The sequence below is a fragment of the Phycodurus eques genome, chromosome 4 (genome assembly GCF_024500275.1).
Source record: "Phycodurus eques isolate BA_2022a chromosome 4, UOR_Pequ_1.1, whole genome shotgun sequence".
NCBI classification, from domain to species: domain Eukaryota; kingdom Metazoa; phylum Chordata; class Actinopteri; order Syngnathiformes; family Syngnathidae; genus Phycodurus; species Phycodurus eques.
In genome coordinates this window covers 27,914,588-27,933,342 of record NC_084528.1, presented here as the reverse complement: position 1 = coordinate 27,933,342, position 18,755 = coordinate 27,914,588, and the positions used below count along the sequence as shown (strand labels likewise).

At 39.4% G+C, this 18,755-nt stretch overlaps 2 protein-coding genes across 3 annotated transcripts in view; both read left to right on the top strand.

The window, feature by feature from the left end:
* The window catches only part of LOC133401711 (transcription factor HIVEP3), a 54,853-nt gene extending 47,241 nt beyond the window's left edge, over nucleotides 1–7,612 (top strand). Inside the window, 4 exon segments of the mRNA XM_061675005.1 lie at nucleotides 1,859–2,034; nucleotides 2,242–2,343; nucleotides 3,694–4,331; nucleotides 6,066–7,612. Of these exon segments, the coding sequence (XP_061530989.1) occupies nucleotides 1,859–2,034; nucleotides 2,242–2,343; nucleotides 3,694–4,331; nucleotides 6,066–6,695 (1,546 nt within the window). The 3' untranslated portion in view covers nucleotides 6,696–7,612.
* Nucleotides 7,218–15,143, top strand: LOC133401712 (endothelin-2). Of its 2 annotated transcripts, XM_061675006.1 has the most exons (5): nucleotides 7,218–7,302; nucleotides 7,964–8,025; nucleotides 12,868–13,024; nucleotides 13,174–13,287; nucleotides 14,095–15,143. In XM_061675006.1, the coding sequence occupies exons 1-5, from the start codon at nucleotides 7,235–7,237 to the stop codon at nucleotides 14,138–14,140; spliced, it is 447 nt and encodes a 148-aa protein (XP_061530990.1). In that variant the 5' UTR covers nucleotides 7,218–7,234; the 3' UTR covers nucleotides 14,141–15,143. The 2 variants fall into 2 exon arrangements, with proteins under 2 accessions (XP_061530990.1, XP_061530991.1); XM_061675007.1 differs by lacking the exons at nucleotides 7,218–7,302; nucleotides 7,964–8,025 and adding an exon at nucleotides 11,898–12,066.
* The last annotated feature ends 3,612 nt before the right edge of the window (nucleotides 15,144–18,755 follow it).

Sequence of the window (18,755 nt, the reverse complement as noted above, 5' to 3'; positions counted from 1 at the left end):
AGGACTGTGATCAGCTCCAGCAGCTGTTCCTGCAGCTGTCCCATAAACTAGTCTTATTTACTCTTTTAACCCTCAACACGAGGTCTTGTTAATTGCTTTTTAAACCTGTGCTTTTTTTTTTTTTTTTTTTTTTTTTTACTTTTATGTTGTATTTTTTTTTTTTAACAGTGTAGCGTGGAATAGACACACCCGGTGGCCACAACGTTACGTACACTTGCACAATCGAATGAGATCCCAAAAGGCAGTGTTTAATATTTTGCCCCTGTCGTGTAGCTCAATAACGCAACCAAAATATTCGGAACAATTCTTATAATGTGCGCAATGCAGTACAAACTACAAACATGACTGACTGGTGAAGAACTGTGTTACGTCATACTGAGTGTGTTGAATACATATTTGGGCGCTGTAATGAAGCTTAACCAAACTATTAGAGGTGTTACATTTAATCGATGAATCACCAACTAATCGATTATCAAATTAATCGACAGCTATTTTGATAATCGATTAATCGTTTGGAGTCATTGTTCAATTTAAAATTGTCCAAATCCTGATTGCAGCCTCGCAAGAGTAAATATTCTCTGATTTCACTATTCCTCCACAAAGGCAGAATGATTATAGTTTGTGTTTCACCAAAATAAGACATTTGCCCAACGTCTGCTTTTACTTTGGAAAACAATGATCAACATGTTTGCCTGTTTTCTGACGTTTCATAGACGAAACCATCAACGGAATCATGATCGATTTATGGAAAAAAAAGAATAGTCAGTTTAATCTATTACGGAAATCATTATTTGCAGCCGTAGTACGAATAACCTTTAATTGACGTTCACTGTAGCTGAACCTGAGGCAGCCTCAGAAGTGTATCTCAAACTCGTAGCCTTTCGCATTAATCAGTACCCAAGAAGTAGCGGTTTCAGTTTTCCAAAAGGTTGGTAGTTGGTACAGCATCGCTCCGTCTCATGTGATATTGCTGAATTGTTCTTGATTTGGTTTTGTTTCATCCTTAAACGGTACCAAATAAACAACAACAATTGGTTAATAAACAGGCATCGGAAAACAGGAATTTGTAATAAACTTTAATGCAAAAAACATATTTATCCGATTGTTCAATTAATCGATGGAATCATTTGATAGAATAATTGATTCTATTTGATAGTGACAGGCCTACAAAATATTCTAAACTTTGTATCATGTTGTACACCCCTAAGGTACAGTTATTTTTATCTAGAATTTTGTTTAAATAGATGTTCTATTATTTTCTCATCATAAATATCATGTTTACTATTATTATTATTATGATTTGTTGATGTAGTATTTTAAAGGTATTTTTAATAGATGTTTACTGTTATCTTAATTGCAATCGAATTATTTTATGATTATTGTTATTTCTCTCATACAGTATGCATTGATACAGCGTTTGTAATCTCAATCGATTGTGCAGGTGTGCCCAATGTTGTGTCTGCTGAATTGTGTACACCTTACGCTGATATATTGGTCTTGATTTGTGCTTATTGATTTCTTGCTTTTCTTCTTGATGAACACAATTGATGCTCTCTGTCTGCTTGGTGTGTAATTAATCAACTTTGCTAATAGCATCAAATTTGTCTTGTATTAATTATTCATTTTAAGAATGTTTCCAAGTCCCTTCAATTGTCACGATGACTGTTTTGTGGCTGAAATTCTGAATATATTTGTCATCCAGTGAGACCTCTACCAGGCAGCGAGATGAGCGATTATTATTGTTTTATATATATATATAGAAATATCCATAAAAGTGACATTAATTTGTGATTTTGTGACTTTATGTTGGTTCTTTTTTCTGTATCAATAACGCATGCCCATCCCGTCTGTCTGTCAGGTATAAGTCTAACGAAGAGTATATTTACGTTCGAGGGCGTGGCAGAGGAAGGTACATATGTGGGGAGTGCGGCATCCGCTGTAAGAAGCCCAGCATGCTGAAGAAGCACATCCGAACACACACTGATGTCCGTCCGTACATTTGCAAACACTGCAACTTTGCCTTCAAAACCAAAGGTTAGGGGACGGTGAAAGAGATATTTCAGTTCTGTTTTGTTTGTCCACTATTCTGTCTGTTAAATGAAATCCATCAACTTTAAGTCTGCTGCTTGCATTTTATCTCTGTTGTTGAGAGAGAGAAAAAATAAAAATAAAAAATCCTAGTTTTCCTTGCCTGGTGGAAACTGCCGGAAGTTTTAATGTGCTTTTCATGTTCCTTCGCAGGGAACCTTACCAAACACATGAAGTCAAAAGCTCATGGGAAAAAGTGCCAGGCAATGGGAGTGTCTGAACCATCGGCGGACGAGCCAGAAAGCGAGGAAACAGGTATGGTAGGAGAGAGATGTGAAGAAGTATAGCCGTTCAGCACTGACAGCTTATGCAAGCGCAATGTACTATTCCCCAACCTTTCGCCCTTGCATAAGGAACAAGCACAAGATAAATAATGGAAAATGAACAGCCTTCCACGGTGCTCTTGTTTTTGCACAATGGCGTCTACTTTACCAGCAAAGCCTCGTTATCTTCCTCTGCTCTCCCTCCCGCTGTCACGGCTTCTTTGCTGACACTCTGCACTTAAAACAGTGATTTCATTCATTCAACTCCTGACATAGTTTGTGAATAGAATAGAAGTGGGATGCTTTTCAACCATAGTCTATTTATAACATCGTTGTGATGGTGTGTGGATAATCAGCCAGATAAACCGTGTCGCTTTTGTGTTCCCGTCGCTAGTTCTTTCACGTCAATTGCATGTTGCTTATGTGTTTTCAAGTTGCCGACCTCTGCCAAAGGTTATATGATTTGTTTTTTAAAGGGAAAAATGAACAAAAATGTTGTCTTACATTTCGCAGCATTCAATTGTTTCAGCGGTTAATCTATCCATTCCATCCATTTTCAACACCGCTTATCCTGGTTAGGGTCGCGGGGCGCTGGAGCCTATTCCAGCTGACTTCGGGCCAAAGGCGGACTACACCCTGAACTGGTCGCCAGTCAGTCACAGGGCACATATAGACACGGACAACCATTTGTACTCACATTCACACCGTCACTGAGTGGGAACTGAACCCACGCTGCCCACACCGGAGTCAGGCGAGTGTACCCCTACACCATCAGTGAACGGTTAATCAATGAAAGTGAAATAAAAAATTATAATAATAAATGTAATTTTGTTGCACCTCATACGTTCAAACTGTTCAAATTAAATCCGGTTAAACGAAAAGAGAAGAGAAAAAAAAACTTGTATACTCTTGCGAGCACCACGGATAATTCACAGTCATTTAGTCTTTTCTTATTACCTACCGCAAATGATTTTTTTAGATGCGAAACTTTCCTGACTCCACCAAGGTTAATTTTTCAAAAAAGAGAAAATAAATAAAAATAAAAAATACTAATTCTGTTTTGCTAAGATGTAAATGTAACATATTGCACAATTGTACCATCTAGGATGAAAAGCAAATGACCGTGAAATGTCATTTAGATTCTGTCGAGAGTTGGTCCTAGCAGTGTTAATAGTGCTGCGCAATAGTTTACCAGTCAGGTTGAATTGTGTAGTAATAGGCCTAAAGTGGCACTAGTAATGGAAACAAATGTTACTAGTAAGACATATATGGACATGTAATAAAATAGGATGGATGTGAATTGGAACGGTGCAACTAAGAGTCGCTTTTTGTTTCTCAGCAGGAAGCGAAGAGCGGGCGTGTTACTCTGAGGAACAGGAAGAGCACCAGTTTTCCAACGCGGAGGATTCGGAGGACGATGATGACGATGAAGATGATGACGACGACGATGAGGAAGAGTCTCACGATGACCCTCCTTCCTCCTGCTCGCCGGACACTGTCGCGTCGGCCAAATGCAGCGGGCGCTCTCGGCAGTGCGCTCCGGAGCCCGAGGGCCTCAGTCCCAGTCCGGGCCAGGAGGCCTCCCAGAGGGGGGCTTCGCACGGTAGACGAGCCGCCTCGCCGGGCAGCAGGAGAGCTCTGTTCTCCCGACGGAGCTGGAAGGCATCACCGAGAGCCTTCTCCCCCAGCAGTGAGAGCTGTTCTCCCAGCCACAGCCTCTCCCCACGCCTGGAGCTGTCCTCCCCCATGCACAGTCTGTCGCCGAGAGCAGAGCTACCCTCACCCGGCCGTCAAGTGTCCCCCTCCCCTGAAAGAGGACAGTCTCCCATCAGACCCGTCTCTCCGCTTCGTCCCGTCTTGCCAGGCTGCTACAGGTCATCGCAAGCTAGGATGCCACCCTTGCCGGTCGGAGTGAAGCAGAGGACGCTTGGGTGCCTTCCTTGGGAACACCACGGCACAAAGGGCAGTCATACGAAAGGGGTAAGTCCTTTGAACATACTCGAAGTAATTTCTCTCCGCTACTAGTGACCTCCAGAGCCACATGCGGCCCTCTCATCCTTCTGCTGTGGCTCTTTGTGACTTTGGAAAATTTTAGTATATCATTTAAGTTTTTCAATATTTGAAGATTATGGTGCTCTTGTAACATTAAGATAAAACGTTTTTTTTTTCCTGTCTCTCAAAATACGCATCACAATCCCCGGCGTGCGTCTGCTATCGCCAAGATTTATTGAGCCATTCGATCCCCGTAAGTAAACCATGGATATAGCGTTTAACTATTTTAAAAACACCCCTCGCAGATGACAGCTTACATTCGTGTGTGAAAATGAAGGTGACGTCCACAGCCCCCGATGTGCCGACATCGTACGCAAAGGTTCAGGAGCAAAAATCACATGAACCAGTTAAAATGAATCTTTTAATTGGCTATTATTTTGCTAATATATATTTTAGTCCTTTTTAATTCAAGTTGACAGCTGACTCCACATACGATAAAATGATGACGGAACACAGAAACAGTCAGCATTTTTGGTTTGCCGCAGGTGGACAATTGAAGTTTGCCTTAAGGAGGACTCAAATAGATATTGACTGTTTTATTTCAAAGAAAGCTTCAACCAAGTGCCTTTTCAGTTCAAAACGTTTTTCTTACATGCAGAAATAAAATGTTGACTTCTCTGTAACAGTCCATTGATTTCTCAATTCACTCTTAAATTTACTTGCTTGCCATATTCTGTTGTATGAATAGAAGCAGGTGGTACAGTACCTTCTGCCATCGAGTGTGAGAGCATTTGAATTATTCTGCCTGTCACTATGCATTGTTGATACATTATTTGTTGTAGATAAACAATTTTCTGACCAATTACCGTTATTTTTTGTGTATGAAACAAAATCACACTTTTGCAGCTGAATTATACTTTCTACCTATGTGTAATACGCAGCCCAGAATTTATGATAGCCATGCTTAAAAATTGAAGTACGTAGTAATTTGTATTTTATTAGTTTTTTCAAAGAAACCTTTAAGTTCTCTGCCACTGCCCACGCCCTCGCACGTCTCTCCAGAAAGAGACTGATTCGTCGCACTCGCCTGGCCGCCTCAAAATGCGCCTCGGTCGGCCGCGAGCTGGTCGACAACCCGAGGAAAAGACCGCTGCGTCCCACTCGCCTGCAGCCGCCTCAGATAGCAATTCGACGTCGGCCACAAGCGCGCAACGTCACACGAAATGTTACCGGTTTGATGCTGATTTTTTGGGGGGAATGTACAGTCAATTAAAAATATAAGAGAGGTGATCAACTTACCTGACGACTCGGTGAGAATGGTGACATTACTAAGCTCAACCATGCAGCTGTCCACATATAGGGCACGCACCACTGTTATACGTATATCTATACCCTTGTTTTGAAGTAGAGAGCTGTCCATTTCCTTCTCTTTAGTTTTGTTGCTAACCGGGAGGGAAAAGAATCCAGCCGAATAAAAAATGTATGCGAGCCTGTTGGGTGTACATTGTAGACAGCTAGGCTCACGTGTGCCTGCATATGATTAACATCTCCTGTCACTACACTCTCGGATTGGCAATTCTAAAATAATATTCTACTGTCAGTTGACAGACAGTTTAAACATGACAAAAAGGTGTTTTTTTTTTTTAATGGCAAATTGTCCCGTTAACAACACATTTTGAATTTACATTAGTGTGAATGCTTGTTTTTATGCTCTCCCTGCAGGACAAAGGTGGCACCACAGGGGATGGGTCTCCATTGTCAGACACCTTGTTCCCGTCAGCTTTTCGCCTTTCCACGTGCGAGGGTTATCCCAGCCACCGGGCAGCAGACAACATCTTCAGCCATCTTCCCATGCACTCCCAACAAACCAAGGTCCCCTATCTGATGATTCCCATCGGAGGGATTCAAATGGTACAGGCAAGGCCAAGGTCCAATCCTTCCACCCCTTTGTCCCCGATTTCTCCTTCCGCAGAGGGGCCGTCGCCGGCCAGGTTTGACTCATTCTGGGGCGGGACCCCAGGACCTCAAGGGAGGAGGACTCCTGGAAGTGACTGGTCAGCAGACTACCAGCCGGCAGGAGGCAGCCAGTCAGGACAGTGCAGTGTTAGTGCGCAAGTCATGTGTTCCAAACTGGAGTTGGAGGCCACGGACTCAAAGCAATATGGCAGCTCACAAAGCTCCGCCCACACGTGCAGGCGTGCTACTGAGTCGAGCGTACGTCGCGTTGATGACGGACCCTCGGAGGGATCCTTCAGTCTAGCGGCCCCTGTATCTTTGCGCCTGATTGGACAGCAGCCGGAGGGTGAAGGCAGAACTACAGCGGATGCAGCTAGAGAAGAACATAGCACCTAATTTGATGCATCTCCAACTTGCTTTATCACTTGCTACATTCGTCTTGTTTTACACTTGCTTTCTTTTTGATACAGTTTTCAATACTATTGTTAACTTAAATGTTTGTTCTTTGGCAATATTCAGGTTTGTCATAAAAAAATGCACTTTTTTTTCTTTGTGAAAATAATGTTTCTGTAAATGTATATATAAGAATTATATATGATCATACCCTTCCTGTATCTCTATTGATACTGGTAATCCTACTGTCTGTTTGAATGTGTCAGAGTAATACGAACATGTGTAAATGACCAAAATCTTAAATCAAAAACAATTACAATTTTGTTTTTTGGTTTTTTTTCCCCCCTCCCAGTATTACTCCAATTATAGTTACTTGTGCCTTTTCTGTCAAGGTTTATGTTTTGAGGTGTATAGTACAGATAGAAAATGGGAAGGCTGTGAAATTTTATATTGGACTTTTGTGTCGATAAGGAAGATTTATATTCGGTGTTCAGTTTTGTTCTTAATACTGTTGCTTTAATTCCAGGGTCACAGAGCGTCACATGGATGATATGTTGAAGGAGCAGCAGAAACCCGTCAAAGGAAATGCACTGAAGTTCTATTTTTTATTGTAAGAGACTTTGGATGAGATATCTCTTTACAGGGGAGAGCGCTCCTTATTTATTGCTATTTGATGACAATGATAGTTGTTTCAGAGTTGTTGTTGTTTTATTTTGTACTCTTTGTTAAACGGAAAAAAAAACTGTTTGTTTTCTTACTTTTTTCATGATGTTCAAGCGATTTGAATTGGGGATAAAAATGAGGGATGGAGTTCGACTGGTACCGGCAGATCAAGTGCCCTGCAAATTTCACACACAACAAAATTTGCAGTCATTGGAAAAAATAAAAATAAAAAATATATATATATATATTACACCAAAGACCCTGTAGGTTTTTGCCTTTTTCTGCACTGATCTTTTTTTTTTTTAAGTATGAAAATCCAAGATTCCCTCCCCTTCCGTATTAGATTGATGACAGTAAATTCTGTTCTCACTTCTGGGATTTTTTTTTTTTTTTTTTTTAAAAGGTTCGTATTCATGTTTGCAAATGTAACCCCCTGAAAACCCGTTAAAACCCCACTATTAACAGAAAGAAGTTAATGCAATTTTGGTCTCCCCCCCCCCCCCCCCCCACCCCCCTCCACACTTTATGTGACAAAACAAGTTTGACCACCAGAGGTCCTTGTTCGATCATAAACCTTTTTGAGCTAAATATTTCTGTCATCTTTGCAGCAATTCTCACAGGAACACAGAAAGCGGTTGTCATCATGGAACATTTCGAGCACGTTTTCCAGGTAAATGTTTTTGTTAACTTAATTCTGCCACTTTATTAGCTTCATAGGCCAAAGGTGATTGATTATTATATCTGCACATTTATGTGTAGATATGTGTCATTCCAGAATTGGAGAAAATGAAATTGAATGAAATTATTTTTATTTTTATTGTAGCTATAGTAAAAGTGATTTCTAAATATTATTTAAAATAAGAAATAGCTTTTCTTTCACTTATAATCTCCCTTTTGATGACCAACTTGCACTTTCATTGTAATTGTAATTTTTATCAGAGACATATTTGAAATAGTAATAATGATGCTCTGAAGTTGTGTCTACACGCCGCCCTGTTAGTAAAAGCTTTTTATCTAGAAAAAAAAAAAAAAAAAAAGTGAGCTACATGATTCAGCATCATCAAGCTATCTGCTCTGACCATGGCTAAGGTAAAGTCCTCTTTTCTATTTTTCCCATCCCCCCAATGTTTTCAGCCACTCCAACTAATGCAACCCTGTAACTCTTATCATAAGAAAAAGACATGATCAAAGTTTGTTTTTGACCAATTAGTATAGAAGCTAACCCAGCTAGCATGTACTCTTGGGTCAAAATTTCTCACCTTTATATTTTATTTGTTAACCTATTACTACTGTGTACTGTATGATACAGAGTATGTCTACACACAAAAAAATATCACTACAGAAGTGGGGTTTTTTTTGGTTTTGTTTCACTGTTGCATGCTATCCGCAGGGCGGCCTTAATGTGATGGGATGCCTGTGGAGAGCAGCACATCTGCGGCACTGAGGGAACTGAACTGTTGTCAAATTTGTGCAGTCATGATACTGTGTGGCCATGTCACACATTCCACACATGCTTAGGTGAAGAGCAACATGTTCTCCACTTACGACAGAATTTCTATACTGAATTCACTATTGGGGTTTTCATAGACTTAAAAAAAAAAAAAAAAAGCATTTGACACGATTGATAGTATGATATTAATGAATAAATTAGACATCTGGCATATGAGGGCTGGCATACAAGTGAATGACAAGTTTCTTGAAGGACAGATTGCAATATGTGTAATTTAATAATGAAAATTCAAATAAATTAAAGATAACTTGTGGGGTTGCCCAAGGGTCTGTGTTGAGTCCCAAATCATTCTAATATCTGCAATGTCTCCAACTCTGTTTTGTTTGCTGATGACACAACTCTCGACACCACAGGGGAAAACCGAGAACATCTTTGGACTACTGTGGAAAATGAATTAAATACACTGAAAAACTGGTTCAATATTAATAAATGATCACTCAATTCAAACTAAACTAAATTCATCATTTTGGACAATGGACTAATAAAAAAAACAGGCAAAAATTATGATCAAATCTCTTAAAATAGTGTTTGAAAATAATACATACATAATACATATACGTAACACTAACACTCACCCAATTTTTAAGTTATAAAAAAAAAAAAAGACATCAGAATTGTTAATCGAGCTGGCTACATAGAACTAACCAAAGTACGAGTCATCAACTTGAATACACTCAAACTTAACGACTTACTGTGGTTGAATTCAAACCAGCACAGATAATGTACAAATTTGTGTACACAATAATTTCCTTTGCCACAGTACTCAGAAGCTGTTACAAATTAGAATTGTTACAGTTGGAGGGGAACATGTGTTTTTCAAACAACCCAAGACAAGAACGACTATAAAACAGCTGTGTACATATATGAACATATATATTAGGGATGTAACAATATCTACTGTATATCTCACGGTTCGTTTTATAACAGTATTAATCTCGCGTTATGATAATTATTGCGATATCGTGGGAAAACTTACGGTATTGCAAGAAGACTCAACGGTATTGCAGGCTGGTTCACTGTACAGGACAGGTGGGGCAAATAGGCGGATGCAGGAGAACCGAAAAACCTCTCTTTTTCTTGCTCTTTTTCTTCTCGACTCTTGCCGAATCCTTCTCAATAGGTTTTAGTAGTTTGTGTCCGTTTTCCCACAGGGTTTGGTGAAAAGAAAGCTTCAAATCATATATTACGGTCATTATTATTATTAATAGCTGTACTCGGAATCAGAGGTAGGACCTGATAAGTTTTTCACTTCTTCCTACTCCTGTTTAAACATATAAATTTGTATCGAAGTACTACTGGGCCCTCCTACATTCCATAAACATGCATGTTGGGTTCATTGAAGAATGAAGACCCTAAATTATCCAAAAGTATATCGTAGTAGTTGTTACAATGACGACAAGCGCTATAGAATATGGATGGGTGGAGGTTATAGGTCATATTATTTTGGAAGTTAAAAAAAGGCTTAAACAGTCCCAGTGACACGATACAAATAGTAGACGTAAAGTTTCTCGTGCATTATGATGAACACGTTTTATATAGCGAGGGAACATCTCTGTTGTTCTCTGTCACATCCATAAAGCAGGGAAATGACTCAATTTCATGGTTCACAGTAAGAGTCTAGACCTTTAAAAGGTGAATCACAGTGTTACAGACGGTTCCGTATCAATCCTTTCATACCTGCTGTCAGACTGCAGACATTGGTATTGTGCACACGTTCTTAGAAATGACATACAGGTGAGCTGTATCATACTTTGTGTTATAGTGTCAATGTGATCGCGAGGGATATTTGATACCACTTTTTTCAGACCGATATCAGTGCTGGTATTCACTCTTGGGTACTCACCGATCCCGGGTACCGATACCACTTTAATAAGTACAATTTCGACTAACACAATGACAGATAATCGTGAGCAAAGACCTTTCGTTCGCTGCTTTTTCATGATCATTCGCTGCTTTTTCCGACCGCCGCAGTGTAGTGCCAACTACTGGCGAGGAGGACTTACTCCACAGATGTCAAATTCCATTTTGATTTTATGTGGCCTGCGAAAGCAAATCATGTGCATCAACTTCCATGATTCTTGCTCAAATCTGGACCAAAATTTCAAATTGTCTTATATGTAATAAATGATAACACTGATATATTACAAGCATTTTTTGGTTACCAAACCCCTTTTTACAGTAACTTGAACAATAGTTGATCAAACTATAATCCTTGACTTCTAATTTCAACACTAGTTATCCATCTGTTTGTTGTGTATCTCTAATAACATGATGTTACAAAAGATAAGACTTTAAGATACAAGATCTTATTTGAAGATTTTGTATCTTAAAGCAAGTCTTTTTTTTGTCTTGCTGATTTTTTTAAAAGTCAAAACTGTCTTAAAATAAGTTCAGTCAGATGTTTTCAGTAGAATTAAGATAAATTCACGAGGTCAGATTTTTCATTTTTGCAATGTATAAACTTCATCCATCCGTTTTCTGCATCGCTTTATCCTCACAAGGGTCACGGGCGTGCTGGAGCCCATCCCAGCTATCTTCGGGCGAGAGGCGGGGTACACCCTGGACTGGTCGCCAGCCAATTGCAGGGCACATATACACAAAGAAACATTTGCGAACACATTCACACCTAAGGGCAATTTAGATTCTTCAATTAACCTACCACGCATTTTTTTGGGATGCAGGAGGAAACCGGAGTACCCGGAGAAAACCCACGCAGGCACGGGGAGAACATGGAAACTTCACACGGGCTTTGGGGATTTGAACCCCGGTCCTCAGAACTGCGAGGCAGATGTCGCTCCACCGTGCCGCCAATGTAGAAACGTTTTGGAGAAAATAATTTAAAAAATGCCCCAACTCAGTTCTACACCAGTGTGAACTGTAACCACAATAATGAACATAAAGTTGAATTCATACCTTCAGACAAAGCATCAAAGTCAAACATTTGGAATGAATCAGTGGTTTGAACACACACTGGGGGTCACCCATTGTGGCTCCATGGCACCGCCAGGCGACTGTGGGCGGAGTCGTTGTCATGACATCATTAAAGAGGGAAAGCAGCGGTACATAAGACTGTCACACAGATGGAACAGCAGCACAGTGACAACACCGCAATGACCACACAGCTAAGTGCACATCTGTCCAATATGTCCTCTCATGTCAGAATTTTACTTCTCATCATGCTCTGGGCGTCTCTGCAGCATGGTGAGTGCACTTTTATTATTTTTATATGATTGCTAATAAATATCCTACAGTAAACTATCTCATTCTAACCATTGAATGGTGTATATGACACATGGGGCTTACCTGCACTGCATCAGCCTTGCAAGTGTCGCAGTTACGATAGCCAAAGTTCAGAATCGCGTGTGTGTGTGTGTGTGTTTTTGTTTGGAAGTCAGATTAACAAGCGTATGTACAGAACATTGTACACATTTCACTCACACTGTCTGCATGTTTTGGCAGGCTGAAGTAGCACAGAAAGCATTTATCAAACAAGCCCACCCATGACCACCTTAGAACAAGCAAGTCCTTTTCTTTTTTCAACTTTAACATTAACTGTGGATGGAATAATCTTATTGATGTGATGAATAATTCAAAGACCCCCGGTCACTTTTGGAACGTTAATAATGTTCATGTTGAGGGAGAACACGGTGGATTAGTTTTATGTTTCTTAAAAGTATGTGCTCATTTAACCCTTATTGAATGTAAAGTTGCAACTTATAATTAAAGAATATGTTAATATAGAGTAATATACTTTTCTATCATTGAATCACATTGTTATACTGCCTACTTATTTATCTATGGAAGAAAAGAAAAACTGTCATCCAAAGCATATCACAACATGTAGCAAACATCTATTTACCTACTGGGAACATTAGTGCTAAAAAGAACAATTTCATTATTTTACATACAATATCTACTGTATGTTTTGACTCATGTCTAGAACAACAGTCATTTTTGCTTGACTGAATTTTAAACCAAAGACGGCTTTTTTGTCATGAACAGGCTCTGGGCGCCCGCTGATGGAGGCCCAAGAAGCGCGTGCCGGTGACGACGTCCGAGCGGCGAGGTTAAGGAGCAAACGTTGCGCGTGTAGCAGTGTGCACGACTCCGAGTGCTACTACTTCTGCCACCTGGACATTATATGGGTGAATACGCCCAGGTGAGTATGAGGAAGTGACTGACTGATTCAAGCCTAGTGTTTTGACGCTAAATCTACATGATCAACATATGAAAAAAATAGGTTGGGTGTGCAAAGTATTAAAGAGCAAAGTCTTACAGCATTTTATCATTGTCACTCTGTTCGTGCAGCAAGACAACACTTTATGGCCTCGGTGGCGCTACGGCACGACAACGAAGGTCTGCGGGCAGGTGCGCTTGTGCTAACCTCGACGACCTAACCTGTGCCAGTTTTTGTTATCATAGGTGAGTGCGTCAAGCAATAATTGAAAGCCTCGACAGTATCGGGTTTGGAAGCCTTATTGTGATGTTCTAAAAGGTGGTCAATATTATTTTGCCAGGTGGATGACGAGGAGTGGTGCAGTGTTATAATAATGCTTTGCCGCTGTTGTTAAAGCACTTTATGCACACACGTTTCAGGTCATGATCATCAAAATAAAAGTCAAACAGGGAAGGAATGTTTTGTAAAAGTTGAATCAGCAACTTTGTGACGTGTAAAGCAAACGAGTCAATCGTATTTCGTGTTCTGCGCAGAGGAAGTCTGCTTTGTAGTAAGGTTTTAGGGGTTAATTTTAAGCATTTTACTGAGCATGTAAAGATAAGGTGTAGAAAGTTAATGTAAAACAAGGACAAGAAGAAAGACTATATGATGCGTGGTGTTGATATGGCTATATTACATAAATCCAGGACGTTGAATGATCTTTGATATGTTCGAATTTATAATCCCAACCATACAAATAATTGAAAGAGTCAAATGTTTCCATCATAAAACATTTTATATCTCTACATTTTCCAAGTAACCTTTTAACCTAAACTAAAATAAAACTTCAGTACTCACCCTTCAAAGTCATGAAAAAAAACCGTGTCAGAATGTAAAATCCCGATAAATTCTATACTCACCACTAACTTTCCGATGTTGAATGTGTGTATTTCGACATACATTCCATTCTCATTTCTTTGTTATTGATGGAAATGTATGATAGTCATTTTGTATTGATGAGTCAGGACAGCGATGTCGTGTCCCATTTAACATGTCATGTCTTTGTCCCACAGAGGTGTGACTAGCAGGTCCAAGAAAGTCCACAGTTCATCAGACTGAGAGGGAAACAATAGTCTCTGAGGCGAAACATCCGCCAGGCAGCACCAGAACGAACGCTGCCGCTGCTTAGCTGGCGACGCGAGAAAGGAGCTGCCAGGTGAGGCCAACAAGGAGAGGCGGAAACACCGCGAAGATGTCCGTCCTGGGAATGCGGTGAAAATGACAGATGTCTGCAAAAGACAAGAGCTGTCAGGTTCAGAGAGCCCTTTGTCTCCAAATGTGAAAAGTGAGGGAGCCGATCAGCACACATGGAAAGAATGGACTGGTCCAGATTTTTTTTTTTTTTTTTTTTTTAAACAATACTTCCTGACATTCACATAATTGTACTCATCATATTGTAAAATGAGTTCTCATGACTATTCAGGGGACTTGTGGTCTGTGATGAAAAAGATATATCATGTACAGTGTGTGGTGGAAAAGTCTTGGGGTGCAACTCTTCATCATTGTGAGTTCATGAGTTCCCCTTCAAAATTCTGTTCGTCTTCCTACCCAGCAAGGTTAATAAAGTTATGGTTGGATGAATTTGGTGCGGAAGAACCCTATCAAACATCTTTGGAATGAATCCAGAACTGATTCATTCAAATGTCTTCATAGTTTTATTTCATTATCAATTCAATTTAAGGCTGCAACTGATGATAACCTTTACGATTAATCTGCAATTCGGATTTAAAAAATAGAATTTCTTCTCCAATTTCCATCCCTTTATTCAAAAACAGTACATCATTTAAAATTGGCAATGCAGAAAATGCACAAACATAAATGGTTTGGTCTGTAACATGTCAGAAAATGGGCAAAAATGCTGATCTTTGATTTCTAAAGTAAAAGCAGATGTTTGCAAATGTATTATTCTGTTTGAACACAGAGATAATCAGTCTGCTTTCATGGAGGATTACAGAAACAGAGAGAATATCGAGAATATTTACTATCAAGAGGCTGAAGTTCCGAGGATTTGGACAATTTTAATTTAAACAAGGTCTCTAAACGATGAATCGATTGTCAAAATAAGTTGTCGTTAACGTGATCATCGGTTAGTAATTTACAGATTACAGTAATCGATTGTTACACCTCTAATTCAATTTGTGTATCAGTGTATTCTCAATCTACAGTATTTGGTTTATTAGAATAAACTGACACCCTAGTTAAACGTATGTTTTGGTTGCTTGCTTTTTTTTTTTTTTTTCCAACTGACCTTTTCTGTTTGCTTTGGGAAAATGCTTTGCGTCAATCAGAAAATGCACTCAAAGGGTTCCATGTGTAAAGAGCATTTTTGGGAGCGGGTGGGCAAACCCCACGAGTCTGCTTATGGCCACGAGCAAACACATCTGTGACTTCAAAAGGAGGCCCGGGGCTGGATGAATGATCCAGGAATTCTCCACTGAATCAATAAAAAGTTTACTTGCTATTCGCCGGCGGTGCAGCTGCTGTTATCACAAGGATTCCAGCAAAGAATGCAGTGTTTTGCAAACAATGCTGAAGGGGTTGAAAAGGAGGTACATAATAATGGCCTGTCGCCCGGCGTTTCGATCCCTGTGATTGCTTGTACGGCGCATACCGTGCGTGCGCACGTCTGCGAGCTGGGCCACAGCCACGGCAACGCGAGCCGATAAGTCCTCTGCCACCTAATGAATAAGGAAAAAGGAGCGCTAACCTCCTTTTGCTGTTTGACAATGTTCACCATTGACTCATACGGTTGTTTACCTGCTTCGTTACACACCTTTGACTGACCTGCCTTTGACTCTTAATTGCCTGACGCACGTGACGCAATGAACGTTGAGGGACCGTGGTGAAACAAAAATCGAAAAGCAACAGCAGACAGCTAATACTTTCTGCTACTGTTGTTGTGAAAATTGACTTCATATTGCTTAGCAGTCGGGGTCGCAGCACTATTCATAATTGTGTGCAAAGGTCTTAGGAGACAATGAAGCCCCTTTTCACTCAACCCTCACCCTTTATCCAGAGGTGTGGACTCGAGTCACATGACGCGGACTCGAGTCAGACTCAAGTCATGAATTTGATGACTTTAGACTCTACTTGACAATATGTTACAAGACTTGCAACTCGACTTGAACTTGAACAGCACTGACCCGTGACTTCACTTGGACTTGAACCTATTGACTTGAAAAGGCTTTGACCAAAGCACTGAACTACCAAAATTTGTAGCTTCTCTTTCTACTATGTTACTATTGTTATACTCCAGTAAAATATGAAAAGTGACAACATAATGCTGCAAATCTTACTGATTATTCTCTACTGATTATAGGTCAAACTGTACCACATTATTATTACAATAGTTAGGTCTTATTCAGTTTAGTGTTCTCAAGAATCAGTGTTGTATTTCTTTTTGTATTCACTGTATTTCCCTATCAATCAGCACAGAGCTACGGTTTATCCGACATGAAACTACATTATTGATTCGTCTTCGTGTCCATTTCTTCTTCGCCGCTTTTTGATGTGATATTTTTTTAAGTAGTGCCTCCTAGTGTTCAATTGAGACACCACAGTGGGATAAAATTGTACCTTCAGAACAAGACAACAAACTTTTTTCCTCTTTTTTAAATTGCCTTGTGGTTTTGATACTCACAAGAAATGCCTATTTATGTTTGTGTTTGAAATTTCCTCACTAGAAATGTTTGTAGACAAGAAAATGCAGCTTCCTGCTACTTGTATATGCACAATGTGAATTAAAAAAAATATATACTGTTGATTATCTAAAAGAGGAAACCAATTGGTCGTTCATTATTAGGCGAAATGTCAAATTTTCTCCTGTGTCTTCATCATTGCTCTTTAACCAAGCAAAAAATATATTTTATCCTTATACTTTATTATTCCGATACAATTGTCAGTAGAAAACTCGATTACTAATTGCAGCACTACTGGGGTGCAAATTCTTACCACCAACATTGCTCTTATACAGTATAACCAAATTAACTACAACAACACGTAGTAGAGTGCAGACACCTTCCCACGGTTGATTTCGACCCGCACCAAATTGAACAACTTCATACATCACTTCCAGCATTTTCCTAAATTGAATCCATCATGCAATAGTCAGGAAGACCATCAGATACAGTGCGGTCACAAATTTAATCATTCCAAGAAGAGGGCTTTAATTATTATTATTTATTATAAATTGTAATGACAATCTTATTAAAAACTCTGTCCATGGTGCTGGCGCAGGAAAGCCAAAAGGGGGTAAATCAGAGCCAAAAGAGGTGCACAGAGAAACTAAATACTGTGCATTAATTTCTATGATGTTTGTACATGAAACATTGATTGGGGGATGTGTCCCAAGTCCTCTCAAAATTATAAAACTGTGATTATTGTTTCATTTTTGGATGCAACAAACATTTATTGTAATTTGGGCACAATCCAATTGATGCAACAAGGCAGCCACTTGGTTATGAATAATATATATATATATATATATATATTTCAATGATCTGAGTTCAAAACTTGCACTGTGTGTTGTTATATAAGTGCATGAAAGATCATGTATCATATGGAATTGAGATATCATTATCTTCTCACATTTAATCAAAATGTAATAATATTTGAGTGACAATGGCTGCGCTGTAGGTGTGCGTACACTGTGTACTAGGTCGAGATATGCGTCTAGTAATGTCTGTATCGGTCATGTATTTGCTTACTTGAGAATGGTGGAAAATTTGCACATATCACTTGACAACAAACTGACTGTATATACTCTGATCAGACAAAAGTGTGTTTGTATGAATGTTCTGTTACTGGAAAAAGAGAAGTACTGCACATACGTCTTTATTGAGATGACTGACTGGAAAATGTGGTCCCCAGTAAGTCAGTGCTCAAGGGAAGTGATATCGTTTCCCGAAATACACATTGAATCAATTTGATTTGATCATGTTTCATCATGAATTGTAACATTATCAATGCATGTTTAGAACATAATTACAAGGAATCTGGTAAATGGCTCCAGCGCCCCACTGGTGTGTTTTACCAAACACAACAATGCTCCTGTAAGAAAACAGCATGAGCTGCCTTATCTGTTCAAATCCACGAGGTATCTTGCTCCTTTCCTGTCTCAAACAACAATTTTGACAAACCTTGAATTCAAAAGACACATCTTTGATACATATTATATTCTACTACTTGCATGGATGACAATATGAAAAGGGACCAGGCCTCTAAAATATCATATATGTTAAGGGGTAAAAACAAAGTGTTAACAAAGGGAACAATCACAAAACTATTAAATGACGATATTAATTCCTAAATATTGCTCATAATTTTCTTCACGCCAAGATAATAAAGTGGGTTCTAGGCCATAAACACAGAACAAATTAAATGCTCTTCCACGAGGTAGCAGATGAAGGTACAATGAAGCTATTGAGCCACTTTTTGCCATTATTACAACTGAATAATAGAAACCCTAACCTTAGACTATTTCTCACCGAGTTAGTACATTCGTGAGTAAAATGAGACCAGATCATTTTTTTCAGTATTACTTTGATACTTGTGATATTTTTGTTTTGTTGTGTGGCGTGAGATATTTATTTCCCTCTGCGGGGGAGCAGTAAATGAAAAGGTATGCTATGACCACAGTTGACCGTTAGATGGCACCATCGAGCCAGAAGAGCTT